Genomic DNA, 20,107 nt, shown 5'->3' on the forward strand with positions numbered 1-20,107 from the left:
CATTAGGTCCAGTTGTGGCCAACTCTGGGGTTGCGACGCTCATCTCGCTTTATTGGCCGAGGGAGCCGGCGTACAGCTTCCGGGTCATGTGGCCAGCATGACTAAGCTGCTTCTGGCGAACCAGAGCAGTGCACGGAAATGCCGTTTACCTTCCCGCTGGAGCGGTACCTATTTATCTACTTGCACTTTGATGTGCTTTCAAACGTGCTAGATTGGCAGGAGCAGGGACCGACCAACGGGAGCTCACCCCATCGTGAGGATTCGAACCGCCGACCTACTGATCGGCAAGTCCTAGGCTCTGTGGTTTAACCCACAGCACCACCCGTGTCCCGTAGCTAACATAAGATTATGCAAAACTTAAGGGAAATCCAAGCTACATACTTAAAACTAGTTTGCCATGCTGTCTTCCAATGGGGGCTTCTAGGAATTATTCTGTGAGCAGGAGGTAGGAAGTGCTTCATATTCTCAACGCTTTACTAAAAATGCATTTTCAGTATTCAATCGGGGAAGCAATGGTGGTACTATTTGTAGAATGGCTAGATTCTAGGCTGGAATATACCCACAACCAAACTGTTGGCCAAAGCAGCTAAGTTGGTCAACAGATAATTCAAACAGTTTAAGACAAACCTTTGAGAATCTGTGTTTTATGACTTTGCTAGAAAAGGAAAGGTAAGCTACCTTCTTAATCAAGTACATAGCATAACCTCTGAAAGTAAGCTTTGCAGGCAGTTACATTTTCTATCCTTAAACCATCAGATCAGTCATATGGTCCTAGGCTGATCTCACTGTTTCACATAAGCAATGTGCTGATGGCTTTTCTGCCGGCAGGCAACAACACTCCGAAGAAGAAACCCCAGGCCACACACCGACCTTCCACACTGCTGCAAACAAAACCCTTTCTTGTTAAGAAAAACACAGAGGCACCCACCCAAACCATCACCAAGAAGCCTACGGATGGAACTGCACATGTACGGCCAGAAGTAAAAAAATACACAAGAAGGAGTACGACTGCAACAGCAGCATGGGCACTCGAGCCAAGCAGAAGCCAGAAGACTACATTACCTCCCAAAAAGAAATGGAAAGAATCTTCTCTGGTGCAGGGAATCGTGAAAAGTGGCCTGGAGTCTCAGCCTTGCAGCAGCGAGACCTGTAACAGGAGAGGGGACTGCACTATGGAGGGCGATACAGTGAAATGCATCTGCACACTGGGCTATAGTGGAAACTACTGTGAAGAGGAGGAGGAGAAGTCTAGGGCGGGTCTCATTCTGGGCATCATTTCCATCCTACTAATGGCCATGGCAGCAGCAGGGACCTTTGTCTACTTCAGGAAGCAAAGAACGCGGCAAAGGTAAGGCTATTTGCCGTTCTCTACGCGGGTGGCGCTGTGGGTTAAACCACAGAGCCTAGGGCTTGCTGATCAGAAGGTCGGCGGTTCGAATCCCCGTGACGGGGTGATCTCCCATTGTTCGGTCCCTGCTCCTGCCAACCTAGCAGTTCAAAAGCACCTCAAAGTGCAAGTAGATAAATAGGTTCTGCTCCAGCGGGAAGATAAACGGCGTACCACTCCGGCGGGAAGGTAAATGACTAAGCCGCTTCTAGTGAACCAGAGCAGTGCACGGAAACACCGTTTACCTTCCCACCGGAGCGGTACCTATTTATCTACTTGCACTTCCGAACTGCTAGGTTGGCAGGAGCAGGGACCGAGCAACGGGAACTCACCCCGTTGTGGGGATTTGAACTGTCGACCTTCTGATCGGCAAGTCCTAGGCTCTGTGGTTTAACCCACAGCGCCACCTGCGTCCCTGATGCTCACTTTGGCTGAGCCCAGAATATGGGCAACAGTCATTTGCTTGTGCAGAGACAGTCTGCTTTGTTTCTAAATTTGAATGGCTTGCTTGTGCCTGTTGCAGTCCTGTTCGCAGAATCATGAAAGATTCTGGCACGCATGTGCTGCAACTGTTATTTGCATTAATGCATGTAGTTTGGGTTCCAAATTGGTGGTGCAGGTGGTTCTACAAGATCACTGTGCCTCTTAACAGCTTAGCACAAGGGTTCCAGCCTAGGATTTGCATCACAGTCAGTACGTGTATCTTCCTCCCACAGGACTTCAAGTGTATCATCAACTGGACCGCTGGCCAGCTACCAGAAGGACAGCGACAAAGAAGACAATTTCGTTGAAGATGAAACCTGTATCAATGCAGCTTATGATCCCGAGCAGGTGAGGGCTTCTTAAGATTCCTGTCCTAAGCTTCCAGTTCCGAGCACTGGTATAGGCTTCCTGTGTTCTTGGAACAAGTGTTGTTCCTACTTTGGGATTTTAAACCTGGCCTGGCTATTGCGAAAGGCAAAGCCAGCAGCAGGGTCAGAAAAACCTCGCTGCCTAGAGGAGCTGCGCTTGTGAGTGGTTAAGATGCTGGCAGGACAGAGGGAGGGACGTTGGCTGAAATAAGCGCACCCCCTACTTGGCAAAGCTTCTAGCAATCTGTCTGCCGTTCTTCCTTGCCTGAAGAACTTAACTGCTTGTAATACCACTGCTTTTGATAGTCCAGGTGAAAATGCTGAGAGTCCTAAAATGTGGCTTTACAATCCTCCGCAGGAATTGTCGACTCCAATGAAGACAGGCATGGGCACAGACTCGTAAAGCAAACAAATAAATGATTCATAGTAGATAAACGTCTTGTAATCTCTCCCCCCCCCCAAATGCATCACCCGGATGATAGTGGGGATATGCTATGTCTGTTTCTACGCTGGGCATTTTCTGTGGGATATTTGTACTTTATTCTGGGCATTTACATGATGTCATGGTCAAGAGTCTAGGTTTTGCAGGAGGGAGACAAGCACACACCAGGAATTTTAGCATTGTACAATTGAAGGGCTCTATCACCTTACCCCAAGGGACGCGGGTGGCGCTGTGGGTTAAACCACAGAGCCTAGGACTTGCTGATCAGAAGGTCGGCGGTTCGAATCCCCGCTTGGTCCCAGCTCCTGCCAACCTAGCAGTTCAAAAGCACGTCAAAGTGCAAGTAGATAAATAGGTACCGCTCCGGCGGGATGGTAAATGGTGTTTCCGTGTGTTGCTCTGGTTTGCCAGACGCGGCTTAGTCATGCTGGCCACATGACCCGGAAGCTGTATGCCGGCTCCCTCAGTCAGTAAAGCGAGATGAGCGCCGCAACCCCAAAGTCAGTCACGACTGGACCTTATGGTCAGGGGTCCCTTTACCCTTTACCTTTATCACCTTAGCCCAGGGTTTCCCAAACTTGGGTCTCCGGCTATATTGGGACTACAGTCCCCATCATCCCTGACAGCTTGTCCTGCTAGCTAGGGATGATGGGAGTTGTAGTCTAAAAAAACAGTTGGGGACCCAAGTTTGGGGAAACCCTGCCTTAGCCCAACACATATGCTTTTAAAAATTTCTTGCTGACATTAGGAAAGTGACAGTGCATTGAAAATTCTGGAATTGGTTTTTTTAAAAAAACACAAATCGGATGAATGTTCATGGTTGTAGAACCTGAGCACAAACAAAACTGACCAAATGATCAGTGAAGATCAGATATAATCTAACCTCATAATTGCACAAGACTTGGGATGAAAGGGTTATCTGGAGGCATTCTGAGACGTCCCAAGTTTTCCTATTGAGCTTTCCATTTTTTTCAGACCTTGAAAAAAAGCAGACTGCTTTTGACACAGAGGAACAGTTGCACAGTTTCCCCAGATGTAGGTGACCTGTCGCACAGCTCTTCTGTGGGTTTTGGCTGGTTATGGCTTATATAGATTGCTCCAGAAATCCCCCTTTCTATACTTCATCTCTTGTTAGTGTTAATTTCTACAATCAATGTAATCCTTCCCTTTTCACATGAGGACTGCCTTCATAGACATTTATTCCTTCCCAATAAATTGTTGTCGGGGGGGGGGGGAATCACGTTTGGAAGTGCAACAAGAGGAGGAGATATTTTCCCCTATGTTCCAGCCAAATTAAAATTGCCCCAATGAAAATTTGGGGGAGGGGGAGGGGAACTGCCCATTTCCCTAGGACATTATTTGAGTTCCAGAAGTCAAAGCAGAGCTTCCACTCCACTTGCAACTAAAAACAGATCGGCAATCTTTGGGAAGCACTGTTAAGCCAGCATTCTTCCTACTAGTTGGAGGGAAAGTACAAACAGTGAGTTAAATGCTTTTTTCCCAAATGCTTTAAAAACAAAACAGGGCACAGTCTGCTTCTTCCTTGTGAATGTATTATGCCTGCTGTGCAAATAGTGTATAAACTGGTAAAATATTAACAAATTGCATGGCAGTCACAGGAAAAAGGAGAAGGGGGGGGGAAAACAGGGATTCTTCTCACTTGCAGAAAATGAACTCTGAATAAATTAAGGTGATGCCTGCTCTAAGTCTCCAAACATGCACCTACAATTCCTGCTAGCTAGGCACGATGAGAGTTGTAGTCCAAAAACAGCTGGAGACCCAAGATTAGGAAACGCGGATCTAAAGGCACCAGCAGGTCTGCTTCTAAAATCGTTGCCATCTGTTGTTGAAGCACCTACAAAACTTCTGTAAATTCAGAACTGCCCCTGGAAAATAGAGACACTTGGAAGGTCTGTTAATATATAACTAAGAGCCTTATATACTAATATAATATATGTAATACCTTGAACTTGAATGGTAGGAAATAGGCCACCAGTGTAGAGATGTTGTATACTGACTGGGCCTCATTCTGCTCCAGTTGCAGTTTCCCGATCTAGTGTAAGGGAAGCTCCCCATAACATACATTGCAGTAATCCAGCCTTGAAATGCTCCAGTGGCTGAGCTAATGTAATCAAGCTCTTCTGGTTCAGGAACAGCTATACTGTTGCACCACTTGTAGAGGTTCTGTAACAGAATTCTCAATACCACGCTTGATGAAGATTTCCTTGATTTTTGGGGGGGAGGGGGCGTGGCAATTAACATGTGTACTCTAAAAGATGAAAAGGTAAAGGACCCCTGGGTGGTTAAGTCCAGTCAAAGGCTACTATGGGGTTGCGGCGCTCATCTCGCTTTCAGGCCAAGGGAGCCGGCGTTTGTCCACAGACAGCTTTCCGGGTCATGTGGCCAGCATGACTAAACCGCTTCTGGCGCAACGGGACATTGTGACGGAAACCAAAGCGCACGGAAACACCATTTACCTTCCCGCCGGAGCGGTACCTATTTATCTACTTGCACTGGTGTGCTTTCGAACTGCTAGGTTGGCACGAGCTGGGAAAGAGCAACGGGAGCTCACCCCGTCGCGGGGTTTTGAACCACCAACCTTCTGATCTGCAAGCCCAAGAGGCTCAGTGGTTTAGACCACAGTGCCACCCACATCTCTAATACACTCTAAGACACATAGCTCAGATGTGCTAAACCACCATGCATTAACTCATTCCCCTATCATGCATTCCTAACATGTTTTCTCTCTCCTAGGAAAACATTCCACATATTCCAACCAAATACCTGTTGCTTATTCTGATAGGCGGCCGTTTTAAGAAAATGAGTGCATGTAGAAAGGAAGGACTTGGGCTATTTACACACTATGAATTTAAAGCACATTCCCCACCCACTCAAAGAATCCTGGGAATTGTACTTTATCCCTCACAGAGCTACAATTATCGGCACCCTTAAGTTAGTTCCCAGCATTGGTTGGGTGGGTGGGAGATACTTTAAAAGTGCTGAGAATCAAGCGATCCTTTTGAAGTAAATACTTGAGGGGTAAGGTGCATTTTCCAAAGGCAAGATTCAGCTAGTGACGCCGTATAAATCACCATACAAAATATAACTTTTATTCTGTGCATATTGCATTTTTATGTATCCATCTGTAAATAGGAAAACAAGGCATCTCTTTGAGAGTACAGTCAAACCCTGAGGGATGATAGATTCCTGGTCTCTTACCAATTTAGTAAACAGAAGGTGGTGGCGCAAGGGGATGAAAGCAGATCTGTTGCTGCAGAGGAAACCTGCCCCCATTCCAAGATATTCCAGGGTCCTGAATTTTCAGCTTTCACCCAGTGTGCAAAAAAACCATCTTGTCCATTTGCTTAACAAAGCTCTGGGTCACGCTTCAAGTAAATGTGTGCAAAAGCAATAAAACAATTATGGTTGCTGCCCTGCAAGCCCCTCCCCATCCCTGAAATTGCACAGTGAAGAGGACCGCTCAAACTCCCTATCGCTTCCTCATGCAAGAGTGATTTAATTACTGTCTTAATATAATGTTTAACCTGAGAGAAAGCGAAAAGAAAAGCGTAGAACCAGAATCTGTAGCAGTTTAGGGCTATGGCACCTGCTGGATTCACAAGCGAAAGAGGTAGGAAAAGGTCTTTGCTGGAATTAAAATTGTAGACAGACTTTCCGCACTGGGTATCTTTGTTGTCCAAGCAGAGTTCCAGAAGGAATCTTTCTGCAGCTCGTTCCTTGCAAGTGTGTCCCGGCTTAGGGCTATAAATCAGAATCGCAGGGAAACCTGCTCCAGTTACTGGGGTGTTCACTTTCCAGTACGTCCTGGGGGTTGGTGTAACACCTGGGGGTTGGAGTCCTGTAATAGTCCATTTGGATCTCTGTGTTGCCAAAGGAGGGAGAAATGGCAGCCGTGGTCGCTGGGACCCTCTGACTGCTGGGTGGGTAGCTGTAATCCATAGCTGCTTTCTTCAGCTTGCGCTCCTTGCAGCACTGAGCAAAGCTGAGCGAAAGGGAGAAGCCCCCAATTATCTCCAGGCAGCTCCCTAAGTAGCCTAGCACCAGGCAGTAACCCACCGCTAGGCTACTGCCGGCCGTGATGGGAAGGTTTTGGATGTCGTGATTGTACCAAGAGACGGCGATCAGGCTAAGCAGCCCGGAAACAAAGAGCAGCAGGCCGCCCAGCCCAGCCAGCAGGTACTGGGGCATATCCTGCCAGCAGCGAACGCCCAGCGAAGCCACAACCAACCCCAGGACCGTGACGGCCACAGAGGATGGCATCAGCCCTTTGGCGACTTGCACAGTCTGGTGGGAGAAGTACCCCAGCGTGTCCTTGATGTTGCACTGAGTCTTCTGGGTGCCTTGGAACTCGTTGCAGATGTCCCAGATGCCTTGGTGCTGGATCATGTCGTAGGCTTGGTCAGGGATGCGGCTTAAATCCCTCCAGGCGGGAGCCAGAGTGCTGGTCAGGTTCAGGACGAGGCCGCAGGGGCCTAGGACGATGCCCACGATCATGGCGGTCGGCGTCCGCATTCTGTGCCAGGCGACAGACAGACAGACAAGCTGTTATGGGTACAGACAGGTGACTGAAAAACCACTTGCTCTCAGGAAACAACCTTGGTTTACTTGCTCAGGTCCTTATCTACCTGCTGTGGGATTGCTAGTTTACGTTCTGCTTAGCTCTGTGGTGCCAGCCAGGCATCGTATCATTTACGCCACACAAAGTCTGCTGCAGAACGCATCTATAGCTGTATAATAATAATAATAATAATAATAATAATAAATTTATTAATTTTACCCCGCCCATCTGGCTGGGTTTCCCCAGCCACTCTGGGTGGCTCCCAACAGAATATAAAAAATATGTTAAAACATCAAACATAAAGAACTTTCCTAAACAGGGCTGCCTTCAGATGTCTTATAAAAGTTGGATAGTTGTTTATTTCCTTCACATCTGATGGGAGGGTGGGCGCCACTACTGAGAAAGCCCTCTGCCTGGTTCCCTGTAACCTCACTTCTCGCAATGAGGAAACCGCCAGAAGGCCCTCGGCGCTGGACCTCAGCGTCCGGGCTGAATGATGGGGGTAGAGACACTCCTTCAGGTATACTGGGCCGAGGCCATTTAGGGCTTTAAAGGTCAGCACCAACACTTTGAATTTGGCTCCCAGTACATTTCCGAGCACATGTAGGTCTTTCAGGATCGGTGTTATATGGCCCCGGCGGTTACTCCTAGTAACCAGTCTAACTGTTGCATTCTGGATTAGCTGTAGTTTCTGGGTCACCTTCAAAGGTAGCCCCACATAGAGTGCATTTCAGTAGTCCAAGCGAGAGATAACTAGAGCATGCACCACTCTGGCAAGACAGTCCGCGGGCAGGTAGGGTCTCAGCCTGCATACCAGGTGGAGCTGGTAGACAGCTGCCCAGGACACAGAATAAAGAAAAGATTCACAGCGGGAGAGTAGTTACATTTGGGGAAGACCCGGCTAAGCTTGCAAGGAAACCCATGAAGAGGACAACTGGAGAAGCTGCGACCCAGATCAGGAGAGGCAGAAGTCCCAAGGGACCTGCTGTTCCTTCCAAGAGCTATTTTCTAGCCCAGGATTCCAGTGCTTTAAAGGAACATCCTGTCCTTTAAAAAATAGCTTCAAACCTTGAAGAAGACCTTTCCTGCCTCGGCTAGAGGGAGTGGGCTTTTATCCCTCTGCTCAGGTCAGCCTCCAGAGGACCTCAAGTCCACGATTTCACCTTGTCCTCCCTCCACTCAACCAGCAAATTATTAATCGCCTAAGCAGTGATACTGTTGTCATACAGCACTCAAAAAGGTCACAGGCAGTGGGAGACAATTCCTGGTTCGTGGGATCTATCCTTATTCCAGGTTTAAGCTAATGCCTTATGAGAACTGTCCCTCCCTCTCCCCACCCACCTGCAAAAATCCTGTATTTAGCCCTGGCTTGGATACAGATATTAAGGGAGAAGCGGCTGTTTACCTGTCCTGCTGCAGACAACACCTGCTGCAACTGTTGCTCGCTCTCTCCCTGCCGTGTGCCCGGTTAAAAGAAACTGGCTAGTATGACCGAAACTTCTGTGTGTACAGAGAAACCAGGCTAGCGCTGCAGCCGAGCTTGTTCTGGGTAGTATTTTATGGGGAAGAAAGGGAGGGGAGAGGAAACAGAAGTGGAACCGCGGGATCAGGAAAGGGTTGCCGTTACAGGTGATGCCAAGTCAGTGACTTCAGGAAGGTGGGGCCGGCTCTCAGGGCACCTTTGGAGCCGCACCTGTTTCCGTGTGATGATCGTGCTTAAGGATGAAGGCGGTGACTTTTATTGTCCTGAATAAAGGTTGGCTCTTATTGCTTAGGTAACAGCACACCAAAGCAATAAACACATACAAACTGACACTGCAGATCTTTTGAAAGGTGGTTCTAGGAACTGGATGGCAAAACACGGAGAGGCACAGATGAGGCTGTGTACACGGAGCAATCTGGATGCTCTTAATTAATTACCCTTGAGAGAAAGGGAGGGGGAACGTGAAGTGCCCTGGGGCAGGACAAATACATTGAAAAGAGCTGCATAAACAACTCAGTGGCCATGTTAGATACCAAAGTCCTTTGTGCCTTGGTGTATGTAGTATAAAAATGTAGTATAAACACCGACAACTGGGAAACACTGGCCTATGAGTGTTCCAGTTGGAGAACAGCCTTTACCAAAGGTGTCATGGACTTTGAAGACACCCAAACTCGGGACGAAAGGTAGAAACATGCTAAGAGGAAGGCACGCTTGGCAAACCCTCACCGTGATCAACTCCCGCCCGGAAACCTATGTCCCCACTGTGGAAGGGTGTGTGGATCCAGAATTGGCCCCCACAGTCACTTACGGACTCACTGTTAAGACCGTGTTCATGGAAGACAATCTTACACGTCTATGAGAGATTGCCAAAGAATAAGATTCCTTTAAGGCGCTTTAATTTCTTCATCCCACCAATTCATTTTCTCTCACAGGTTTTATTTGGTTTTCAGCTAGCCAATGTAGGTGTGCCTTTAAGAGCAGCTGGATCTGAAGTCAGTAGCAATAGCGTTACTTGCTTCCTGTTTCTGCACATTCCTTGCCATTGCAGGCCAAGTTCTCCCCCCCCCCAAGTGAGTAGGTAACTTTAGATGGCTGCAAACCTTTAGACAAGGCCCCTAACATGTTATCTGCAAGAGCCTTCACCTGCAGAGTGCAATAGTCCTCTGGGTATATAAGGGGCACTTATTTCTGCTTGGACCATGCAAAATGCTCTGTGTGGGGCTACCTTTCAAGGTGACTCAGAAACCGTAACTAATCCAGAATGCGGCAGCTAGACTGGTGACTGGGAGCGGCTGCCGGGACCATATAATACCGGTTCTGAAAGACCTACATTGACTCCGAGGACGTTTCTGAGCACAATTCAAAGTGTTGGTGCTGACCTTTAAAGCCCTAAACAGCCTCAGCCCAGTATACCCAAAGGAGCGTCTCCATCCCCATCGTCAGCCAGGACACTGAGGGCCTTCTGGTGGTTCCCTCACTGAGAAGTGAAGCTACAGGGAACCAGGCAGAGGACTTTCTGGGTAATGGTGCCTGCCCCGTGGCACGTCAGATGTGAAGGAAATAAACAACTATCTGACTTTTAGAAGACATCTGAAGGCAGCCCTGTTTAGGGGAGTTTTTTATGTTTGAAGTTTTATGATGTTTCTGTATATGCTGGAAGCTGCCCAGAGTGGCTGGGGTAACAAATTAAAAAATTATTATTAAAGTTATTTCAGGTGTCACGGTCCCTATCTGTATTGGCATTTGTTTGCCAAAATCAGTACCTTGAACTTATCCCGGCGGCTAACTGGTAGCCAGTGCAATTATTTCGACTGTGGAGTGATGTGTTGGCCATATTTTGCTCCACTGTGCATTCAAGCAGCTGCATGATTCTGGAACTCCCTCGAGGGTGGAAGTAGACCTGTTCATATTTCTCTTTACTGTGACCTCTCTTGAGTCAGAGTGTGTAAGATACTACCACCCACCCAAATTCACCCAGTGGCGGTCCCTAAAATCTGTTGCAGAAGCAACTAGTTACATTAAATTCAGGGTACCCCAGGAGCATTTCAAAAATTCAGAGCATGCATAGCCATTGGGACAGAACTTCCTGTGTCTGTCACAGGGTTTCCCAGGGTTTCCCTGTGTCTGTCACAGGGTTTCCTAAAAGACCCATAGCAATGGAAACAGAAGCCACCTGATGCTTGCTGGCGCAACTAACACTGCGGGACATTTCTTGCATCCCAACTTCGGAGGGGAGTGATATAGCCCTTTTTTTTGGGGGGGGGTGTAAAGCTAGTGATGTCCAGATTTTAATGGCAACAACTGAAAAGGGGTGCTTATTCCTTTTTTGCCCAACTGGGATAAGAGACTCTCCAAATTTCCCTATTTTCCAGGGACAGTCCTGGATTTACAGAAGCTGTCCTGGTTTCTGATTTGAGCCCAGAATGTCCTGCTTTTCCTTAGGATGTCCCTGTTTTCATCGGAGAAATGTTGGAGGGAATGGGGCAGTCAAGGTGGGGGAAGAAACACAATGTGAGAATGAGCCTTGTTGAGGGCTTGGAATGGCTGCACTCCCATCGGGGCCCACTAGAGGGTAGGCAAAGACAAAGCAAAAACAAATCATACCTCTTTAACAGCTGTCAGTTAAGATTCCTCCATTCTGCTTAGGGGTTCTCCTATTCCCACGTCCATAAGCACACATTTGTACAAAATTTGCACGTAACTAAATTTTGTGCATCTAGAAGTAATGGCTAGAGTTTACAGGCCGATTAATTTCCCAACCTCATCACATGAAACAAATGTTTTTCACCTCCGACACAGACCACCTGAATCAGTTCTTAAATTAGTTGATCTGTTACCAATACAGTAATCAATTCCCCCACCCCTATTCTAAATTGGGATGGGAGGACCTGTCAGTTTCAGTTCTCTTCGTTCCGGGGCAGTTTGTGATTTATTTAGTTTAAATCCTCGGGAAAAGTCGTCAACATTTTTGTTCAAATTTACCCATATAAACAAATGTATACATGCAGTTTTTACTACCGTATATTACATATGCAGCTTTTACATATAAATAAATTATTGTTATTCATGTACACATTTCTTGCAAGCAATTTCCCCTTAATTTTTGTGTTATTTCCACTAATATATTAATTTCTATGTACAATTTCCCCTGGTATAAGTTCACACACACACACACACACACACACACACACACACACCACACACACACACACACACACACACAGGTGCAAAGTCCAAAGGATAGCTGTCTTCAGTTTTGTACACTGTTTCAGAAATTGCAAGTTTTGTATGTTCACCTTCAAACATGAACTGAATTGAATGTCTCCCTCACCCCTCGTTCCACAGTCCATTTTTGTCCCATTTCCCCATTCATTAATCCTTACAGGAGGTGTCTTGAGCACAGAGGTCGCCCTCTGTATCTAGTTTGTCTGGTGGAGAAGAGGAAGGCCTCAGAGAGGGCTTAATCACACCTCCCTCCTTCAAAGCCAATCCAGCTTCCTTTTATCCAAGCCCTCTGAATTTTGGGCAGCTGGCATGACCTTCTGGCCCACAGAATGAACCGATGCATCAAAAAATTCCCCCTTCTGAATCTTTCCTCTGCCTTGGGATAGTCAAAAGAACGTGGAATGACAATATCTCAGGCCTCTACACCCCCTGCAGCCTGGGGATTAGCATCCTTATTGACCCAACAGGGTACAATATGAGAAATTACACGCATCGTACACTGTATTTGGGGCACACGTTCAAAGATGAAAGGGGTAGGTACCAACCTTCCAGATCTAAGACTTTCACTAAGGTTTCCACACTGTCCAGCAAGGGGCAGCAACTACTGGTGAACAGATCAGGTCGAGAGCTGGGAGGGAGAAACAAGGCAAATAAGCAGACAGAGAACAAAAGCTGTTCTGTCCTCTCCTTCCTCTAGTAATGTATTCCCCTGGGGTTTCCCAAATGAGGGTATTTTCAGACTTCAAATGTGAAGTTCCTTTATTATGGTGGGAGATCAACTCAGCTTTCTAGAGTACTTAGTTGCTGCCAAACTTTCCTAGGGGAAAACACCAGCAGTTTCCCTGCTTGGGAAACACCAGCCCCTTCTTCCTGCTCCGATACGATAATCGTTATTGTCATTGTCCCATAGTAAAAGCTATGGTTTTCCCAGTAGTGATGTATGGAAGTGAGAGCTGGACCATAAAGAAGGCTGATCGCCGAAGAATGGATGCTTTTGAATGATGGTGCTGGAGGAGACTCTTGCGAGTCCCATGGACTGCAAGAAGATCACACCTATCCATTATTAAGGAAATCAGCCCTGAGTGCTCACTGGAAGGACAGATCCTGAAGCTGAGGCTCCAATACTTTGGCCACCTCATGAGAAGAGAAGACTCCCTGGAAAAGACCCTGATGTTGGGAAAGATGGAGGGCACAAGGAGAAGGGGACGACAGAGGACGAGATGGTTGGACAGTGTTCTCGAAGCTACGAACATGAGTTTGACCAAACTGCGGGAGGCAGTGGAAGACAGGAGTGCCTGGCGTGCTCTGGTCCAGGGGGTCACGAAGAGTCAGACACGACTAAACGACTAAACAACAACAACCCATACAGAACAACGAAATGGGGGGGGGATCTACATAAGACATTCAAAACCAACAAGCCTGCTATCCCAGCTATCCCAACCTGGTTAGCCCCCTAAAAACTCTGATGCCCCATTTTTAAAATACACAGAGCCACAGAATTATAGAACTGGAAGGGACTCCTAAGGGTTTTCTAGTCTAGCCCCCTGCAATGCAGGAACTTCTTTGGCAATCACTCATAGCTAAGGGAGCATGCAGTCTGAGCAAGGACACAAAAGCCACTAAAGGGAGTGTGGCTGTCATCCTCTAAACATGGCGGTACTCCAGCTCCCATCATAGAATCAGAGAATTGTAGAGTTAAAAGGGACCACAAGGGGCATCTAGTCCAGCCCCTGCAATGCAGGAATCTTTTGCCCAACATGGGGCTTTCACCTACAACCCTAAGAGTCTCATGCTCTACTCACTGAACTGCCAAGGCAGAGTTCTGCCCAACCAGCATGGCCAACAGTCATGGCTGATGGGAGCATCTGTGTGCAGTGCCAGATTTAAGTACATTCATATCTCAGGTTGCAGACGCTTCAGGTTGCGCGTTTTCGGGTTGCAGATGTGTAGAAACCCGGAAGTACCGGAACGGGTTACTTCCAGGTTTTGACGCATGCGCAGAAACACTAAATTGCACTTTGTGCATGCGCAGAAGCGCCAAATCGCATGCACAAATGCAGCGCTGCAGGTTGCGGACACTGCGGGTTGTGAAACGTGCCTCCCGCACAGATCATGTTCACAAGCCGAGCGCCCACTGTATAAGCTAAACAAGCTATAGCTTAGGGCTCCACTCTCTTGCCCCCCCCCATTTCACTATTAATATACTTCTTCTTAATTGTATTTCAGTTCAGCTATTACTTTGATAAAATACATACTTTGTTATGTGCAAATGGCTTTAGATACCTGCTAGGTCCATAAATTACCATATAGGATAAATTCAACACACAAAAAAGCAACAATTTGTTGTTGACAAAGGATAGCTGGACATATAAAGGGCCCCATTACCTTCAGTAGCTTAGGGCCTCACCAAACCTAAATCCAGCCCTGGCTGCGTGCTTCACTGCCCTCTGCAACTCCTTGCCATTCCTGAGTCCAGCAGAAGTTGCATGAATTATGCCATATTATAAAAACAATGCTAGTTTGTATAATTTATTCAGGGCACAGCTTCAGTTTTTTCTTGTCATGGGATCTGCAGATGATTATTATTATTTTACTGTTTTGAGGTGCACGCAGCCTGATAGACTGCTTTTGAATAGGAAGGTTCCATTTAATCTCTAATAGAAATTGAGAGACTTTATCCTGCATTACTTTGTATACCCTTTAAAAAACAACACCCTAAGCTAAAAAAATCACTATAGAGTATCTTCTTCTGTTCCTTTTCCCAAAGTATTTCCTCGCATTCGTGTTTCAGGCCCCATGTGTATAGTACTTCTAAAGCAGTACCATGCCATTTTTACAGTAATGGTTTCCCACAAAGGATCCCGTAGTCTGTTAAGGCTGCTAAGAGAATACCCCAGTTCCACTCAGAGAGCTACATTTCCCAGAATTCCCTGGGAAGAGGGTTTGATTGTTAAGCTACTTTGAGAATTGCACCTGTGTGAGGAAAATGGCATCTCCTAACAAAGGTCCATATAGTAAAAGCCATGGTTTTCCCAGTAGTGATGTATGGAAGTGAGAGCTGGACCACAAAGAAGGCTGATCGCTGAAGAATTGATGCTTTTGAATTTTGGTGCTGGAGGAGACTCTTGAGAGTCCCATGGACTGCAAGAAGATCAAACCTCTCCATTCCGAAGGAAATCAGTCCTGGAAGGACAGATCCTGAAGCTGAGGCTCCAATACCTTGGCCACCTCATGAGAAGAGAAGACTCCCTGGAAAAGACCCTGATGTTGGGAAAGATGGAGGGCACAAGGAGAAGGGGACGACAGAGGACAAGATGGTTGGACAGTGTTCTCAAAGCTACCAGCATGAGTTTGACCAAACTGCGGGAGGCAGTGGAAGACAGGAGTGCCTGGCGTGCTCTGGTCCAGGGGGTCACGAAGAGGCGGACACGACTAAACGACTAAACAACAACAACTCGCAGCACCTTTAACAAACTACAGTTCCCATGGTTCTTGGGAGGGAGCCATAGCTATTTCAATTGGCATAATACTACTTTAAATGTATAGCACAGATGAGTCCTCAGACTCATGTATATTCCTGCACGTTTTTGATTTTCACAAAAGCGGGGAGTTGTCAGACCTCTGGTTCTGGAAAAGCAGCATTCCTCTGTGGCTCTTGAAAAGAAAGCAACGGTGAATTGAAAACGGAAATTAAATTTAATAGGCACATAGATCAAGAGCAAACCCAGGGCTGCCCAAACACGATCTGACGGAGATCTTGTTTTGGAACGGTGCCGTATTTCTTCCAGTCAGTGAATACTTCTTGGTGGCCTGCAGCAAAAGCCTTGTGGCTTGTATTTGGTATTGGTTAAATTAATTGTTCAGTGAACTACTAGCGATACTAATCAAACAATTTGTTTCTGGTGCCCTGCCAACTCTGGAGAATCAAAAGGAGCAGAGGGAGCAGACGGGAAAGTTCAGTGCTTTGGCTCAAGCCAAGATAAGCTACATTTGTGGCCGCGGGATTATATTTGTGGATATCAGGCAAGGGAATGAACTTTTGGACGGCTTGGTTCTCCTAAGGAGGGCTTAGGAAGTCTGGGGTGCTGAACGGGATAGACCATAGCTGTCAACTTTCAGATTTGAAAATAAGGGATCAGCAGCCTCGAAAAGGGACGCGGGTGGCGCTGTGGGTCAGAGCCTAGGACTTGCCGATCAGAAGGTCGGTGGTTCGAATCCCCGTGACGGGGTGAGCTCCTGTTGCTCGGTCCCAGCTCCTGCCAACCTAGCAATTTGAAAGCACGTCAAAGTGCAAGTAGATAAATAGGTACCGCTCCGGCGGGAAGGCAAACGGCGTTTCCGTGCGCTGCTCTGGTTTGCCAGAAGCGGCTTAGTCATGCTGGCCACATGACCCGGAAGCTGTACGCCGGCTCCCTCAGCCAATAAAGCGAGATGAGCGCCGCAGCCCCAGAGTCGGTCACGACTGGACCTAATGGTCAGGGGTCCCTTTACCTTTTTTAGCCTCAAAAATAAGGGATCAGCAGCCTCACCTGTCCCGGGGACAGTCTACGGGATATCTAACAATCCGGGACAGCAGCGGGAAATGGCGCTGGAATAAGGGCATTTCCCACAAAAAAAGGGAAGGTTGACAGCTATGTGGTAGACCAGTCAGAGGAGGAGAGGCCAGCACTGGCAGTCTTTGTGCCAAGCCTACGGCCCCCACAAGGCACACAATTTTACTTAAAAAAAGAAAAAAAACTTTCAACATAGCATCCCCAGGCACAGGATCAGAGGTTAACCACCTCCCCTTTTCCCACGTGCTGAGCATCATGTAGAATTGCCACCCATCCCTAGAAAAATGGGATCGCTCCGTTTTTGGACAAAAGTGTCCCTTGTCCCATTTGGACTTGAAACAGAGAAAGCTTTTCTCCCATATTTGAGCTTGGAAGGCCCAAAATGGCGGTTGTGTCGCTGTTGGTGTGGCTGACGAGGAGCCTGGCCTGGTGTGAGTGACAACAGAGAGAAGGAGCGACTTTCTCTCCCTCCCTCCTTTCTTCCCTCTCGTCGGTGCTCCTCCTCAGCTGCTGCCGCCACCAGTCTAGCATGGTGCAAGTTGGAGGTTGCAATGTTCAATCTCAGGCATTTCCACATAGGGCTGGGAGAGATTTCCTGTCTGAATTCCTGAAGAGCCTTTGCTAGTCAGTGTCTACAGTACCAGCCTAGAGAAACCAGTGGCCTGACTCACCTTCCTACAGAAGGCTTCTTTCCATGATACTGGTGAATAATCAAACTCAATTGGAAGGGGGTTCTCCAAAATAGTTGCTGTTATGTACTGAGTTGAATAGGATCCAGAATGCAGCAGCCTGATTGGTCCACAGGAGCCATCCAATCCAGCTCCAGGTGGAAGTGAATCCGCAACCTGATTGGCCGACAGGCGAATCCTGGACTTAGCCAATCACATGGGGCCCATTGTGTAAATAATGTATATAAAGCAGACATTCTGGGGGAACTTCCATTCCTCCTCACCACTATGAGCTGAATAAAGAGCATGAAATCCACTCTCGACTCTGAGTATATTTCAGTTGCCACCACAGCTGGCCTTGAAGTCCTTGATGTAATCAAGAGGACGGAAACCACATTAGTTGGGATTAAGCTGGCTGCCTTTCACTCTCGGCCCTTTCACCTTTTCCCTCTTTCCTGTGGTTTTCTTCAAGTTCAGGTTCAGCACTCTCTTGGGCAATTAGCGTGTGATTAATCGACATAAGATACCCGCCCTTTCCTTTCTACATCTACCATATGTGGGAGCCAAAGATCATGACTAATGTTAAGAAATGGTGCACGTGCTTCGATATCGCTGGCTGTGGACGAGCATTTCAGAGGCTGGCAGTCCTTCCCTGATTCTTTGTGCTTCCTCATAGCTAGCAGAAGCAGGGGTAAAAGCACCACACTGAATGAACTGGCAGGATTCACCAGTGATTCTGAGTGCAGGTTACTTTGGGTTACAGCAATGTTGTGGTGTGTTGTTCTTAAAGCAGAATATCTGCAGGTCTGTGCTCCGTGGGCTTTCTAGTTTGAAGGGGAAACAGATAAGGAGAAATCTGATAAACGTTGTTTATTACTAAAATTTATATCCCACCCTTCACCTTAAGGTCACAGGGTGGCGATACAACATCACATGCCATAAATGACAAATAGAGTTAATTAACTCAATATTAAATCACTAAAACCAGTACGTAGCCATTTCTCTCGTAGTACTTATCTGAAGAACAATACAAATTAACATTGTCATTTGATTTTTTTTAACTGACCAATTTATTGACGTGTTATCGATGTTTTTACTGATGTTATCGTAGCACTGTAGCACGTGTCCTTATGTTGTACACTGCCTTGTTACATTTCTTAGGAAAGTACAGTTTGTAAATATTTAAATGCAAATCACAAATATTTGCTGTTGATGCTCAAAGGATTGATGAAGTAAGGAAGTTTTCAGGTGTCACTGCAACCCACTCAGCACAGCAGCCTGTTTGAGGGAGAAGCAGATTCAAAAGTGAGGAGGCCACAACTGAGAAGGCCCTATTCCAGGTTCCAGTTAACTGGATCACCCTTGTTGATGATACAACTAATAGGACTTCCCTGGCCAATTTCAGGTCAAGGGCAGGATAGATCCATGTGAAGGAAGTAGACAGAGGTCACATCCACACTAAACATTTAAAGCAATCCTATACCACTTTAACAGATATTACTTCCCTCAAAGGATCCTGGGAATTGTAGTTTGTTAGGGTGCTGAGAGTTTTTAGGTAACCCCATTACAGAGCTACAATTCTCAGTATCCCCAACAAACAACAGCTTCCAGGATTCTTTGAGGGAACCTATGATTGTGCTTTAAATGGATTGCGACCAAAGGAAAATATTCTCCCTATTTAATAATGCTAATTGGTCAGGTGGCGAGACACCCAGTAAAATGAATGGGCAGTAGGTTGAGCCAATAGGAAGTTCTTTGAACAGGGGATTACCAACTTAGAGAATTAAAAGTGGTGAAAGACACAAGCTCAGGTGGCTTTTTAAAGAGGATTAGATATGGAAGATAGGTCTCCAATAGCCAATAGTCAAGTGGAGCCTCTGTTTTCAGAAGCAGCTATGTCTCTGAGTATCATGCTCTGAGATAAATATGAGCAGGCTGCTTCACTTGTGACTTTCCAAAGGCATCGTGTTGGCTACTGTCTGAAGAAAACCGCTGGGCTTTTTTAACAGTGCAGGTCCACACCATACATTTAATTTAAAGCACACTCAATGCACATTTAAAAGACATGCTCCCCTCCAACCCAACCCCCTAAAAACCGGGGAACAGCAGTTTGTTAAACACACTGGGAATTAAAGCTTTGTGGTGGCGGAACTACAGTTCCCATGGTTCTTTAGGGGAAGTCAGTTTAGATGTATTCAAGTCTCCAGGGCCAGATGAACTGCATCCAAGAGTATTAAAAGAACTGGCAGATGTGATCTCAGAACCACTGGCAGTCATCTTTGAGAATTCCTGGAGAACAGGCGAAGTCCCGGCAGACTGGAGGAGGGCAAATGTTGTCCCTATTTTCAAAAAGGGGAAAAGAGAGGACCCAAATAATTACCGCCCAGTCAGTCTGACATCAATACCAGGGAAGATTCTGGAGCAGATCATTAAGCAAACAGTCTGTGAGCACCTAGAAAGGAATGCTGTGATCACCAACAGTCAGCATGGATTTCTGAAAAATAAGTCATGTCAGACTAACCTGATCTCGTTTTTTGACAGAATTACAAGCCTGGTAGATGAAGGGAACGCAGTGGACGTAGCCTACCTTGATTTCAGCAAGGCATTTGACAAGGTGCCCCATGATATTCTTGTAAAGAAACTGGTAAAATGCGGTCTTGACTATGCTACGACTCAGTGGATTTGTAACTGGCTGACTGACCGAACCCAAAGAGTGCTCATCAATGGTTCCTCTTCATCCTGGAGAAGAGTGACTAGTGGGGTGCCACAGGGTTCTGTCTTGGGCCCGGTCTTATTCAACATCTTTATCAACGACTTGGATGATGGACTCAAGGGCATCCTGATCAAATTTGCAGATGACACCAAACTGGGAGGGGTGGCTAACACCCCAGAGGACAGGATCACACTTCAAAACGACCT

The 20,107-nt window shown here is 46.8% G+C and overlaps 2 protein-coding genes across 2 annotated transcripts in view; one reads left to right on the forward strand and one right to left on the reverse strand.

The window, feature by feature from the left end:
• The window catches only part of LOC308576573 (low-density lipoprotein receptor-related protein 2-like), a 46,748-nt gene extending 44,075 nt beyond the window's left edge, over window positions 1-2,673 (forward strand). The window contains exons 31-33 of the mRNA XM_081176000.1: window positions 829-1,348; window positions 2,104-2,218; window positions 2,597-2,673. Of these exons, the coding sequence (XP_081032126.1) occupies window positions 829-1,348; window positions 2,104-2,218; window positions 2,597-2,641 (680 nt within the window). The 3' untranslated portion in view covers window positions 2,642-2,673. The remainder of the gene's footprint in view (window positions 1-828; window positions 1,349-2,103; window positions 2,219-2,596) is intronic.
• Window positions 2,674-5,774: 3,101 nt separating this feature from the next.
• On the reverse strand, window positions 5,775-8,889 carry CLDN23 (claudin 23). The gene is made up of 2 exons (XM_081177154.1): window positions 8,665-8,889; window positions 5,775-7,214 (listed from the first exon to the last, which is right to left on the reverse strand). Exon 2 carries the CDS (start codon window positions 7,211-7,213, stop codon window positions 6,443-6,445), a length of 771 nt encoding a protein of 256 aa, XP_081033280.1. The 5' UTR covers window position 7,214; window positions 8,665-8,889; the 3' UTR covers window positions 5,775-6,442.
• Between the last annotated feature and the right edge of the window lie 11,218 nt (window positions 8,890-20,107).

Source organism: Podarcis bocagei, assembly GCF_964188305.1.
Source record: "Podarcis bocagei genome assembly, chromosome: 17".
In the NCBI taxonomy this organism is placed as follows: Eukaryota; Metazoa; Chordata; class Lepidosauria; order Squamata; family Lacertidae; genus Podarcis; species Podarcis bocagei.

What these genes read in the sequence shown, in the direction of transcription:
- CLDN23 (XM_081177154.1), bottom strand. Translation starts at nt 7,213, where the DNA reads ATGCGGACGCCGACCGCCATGATCGTGGGCATCGTCCTAGGCCCCTGC.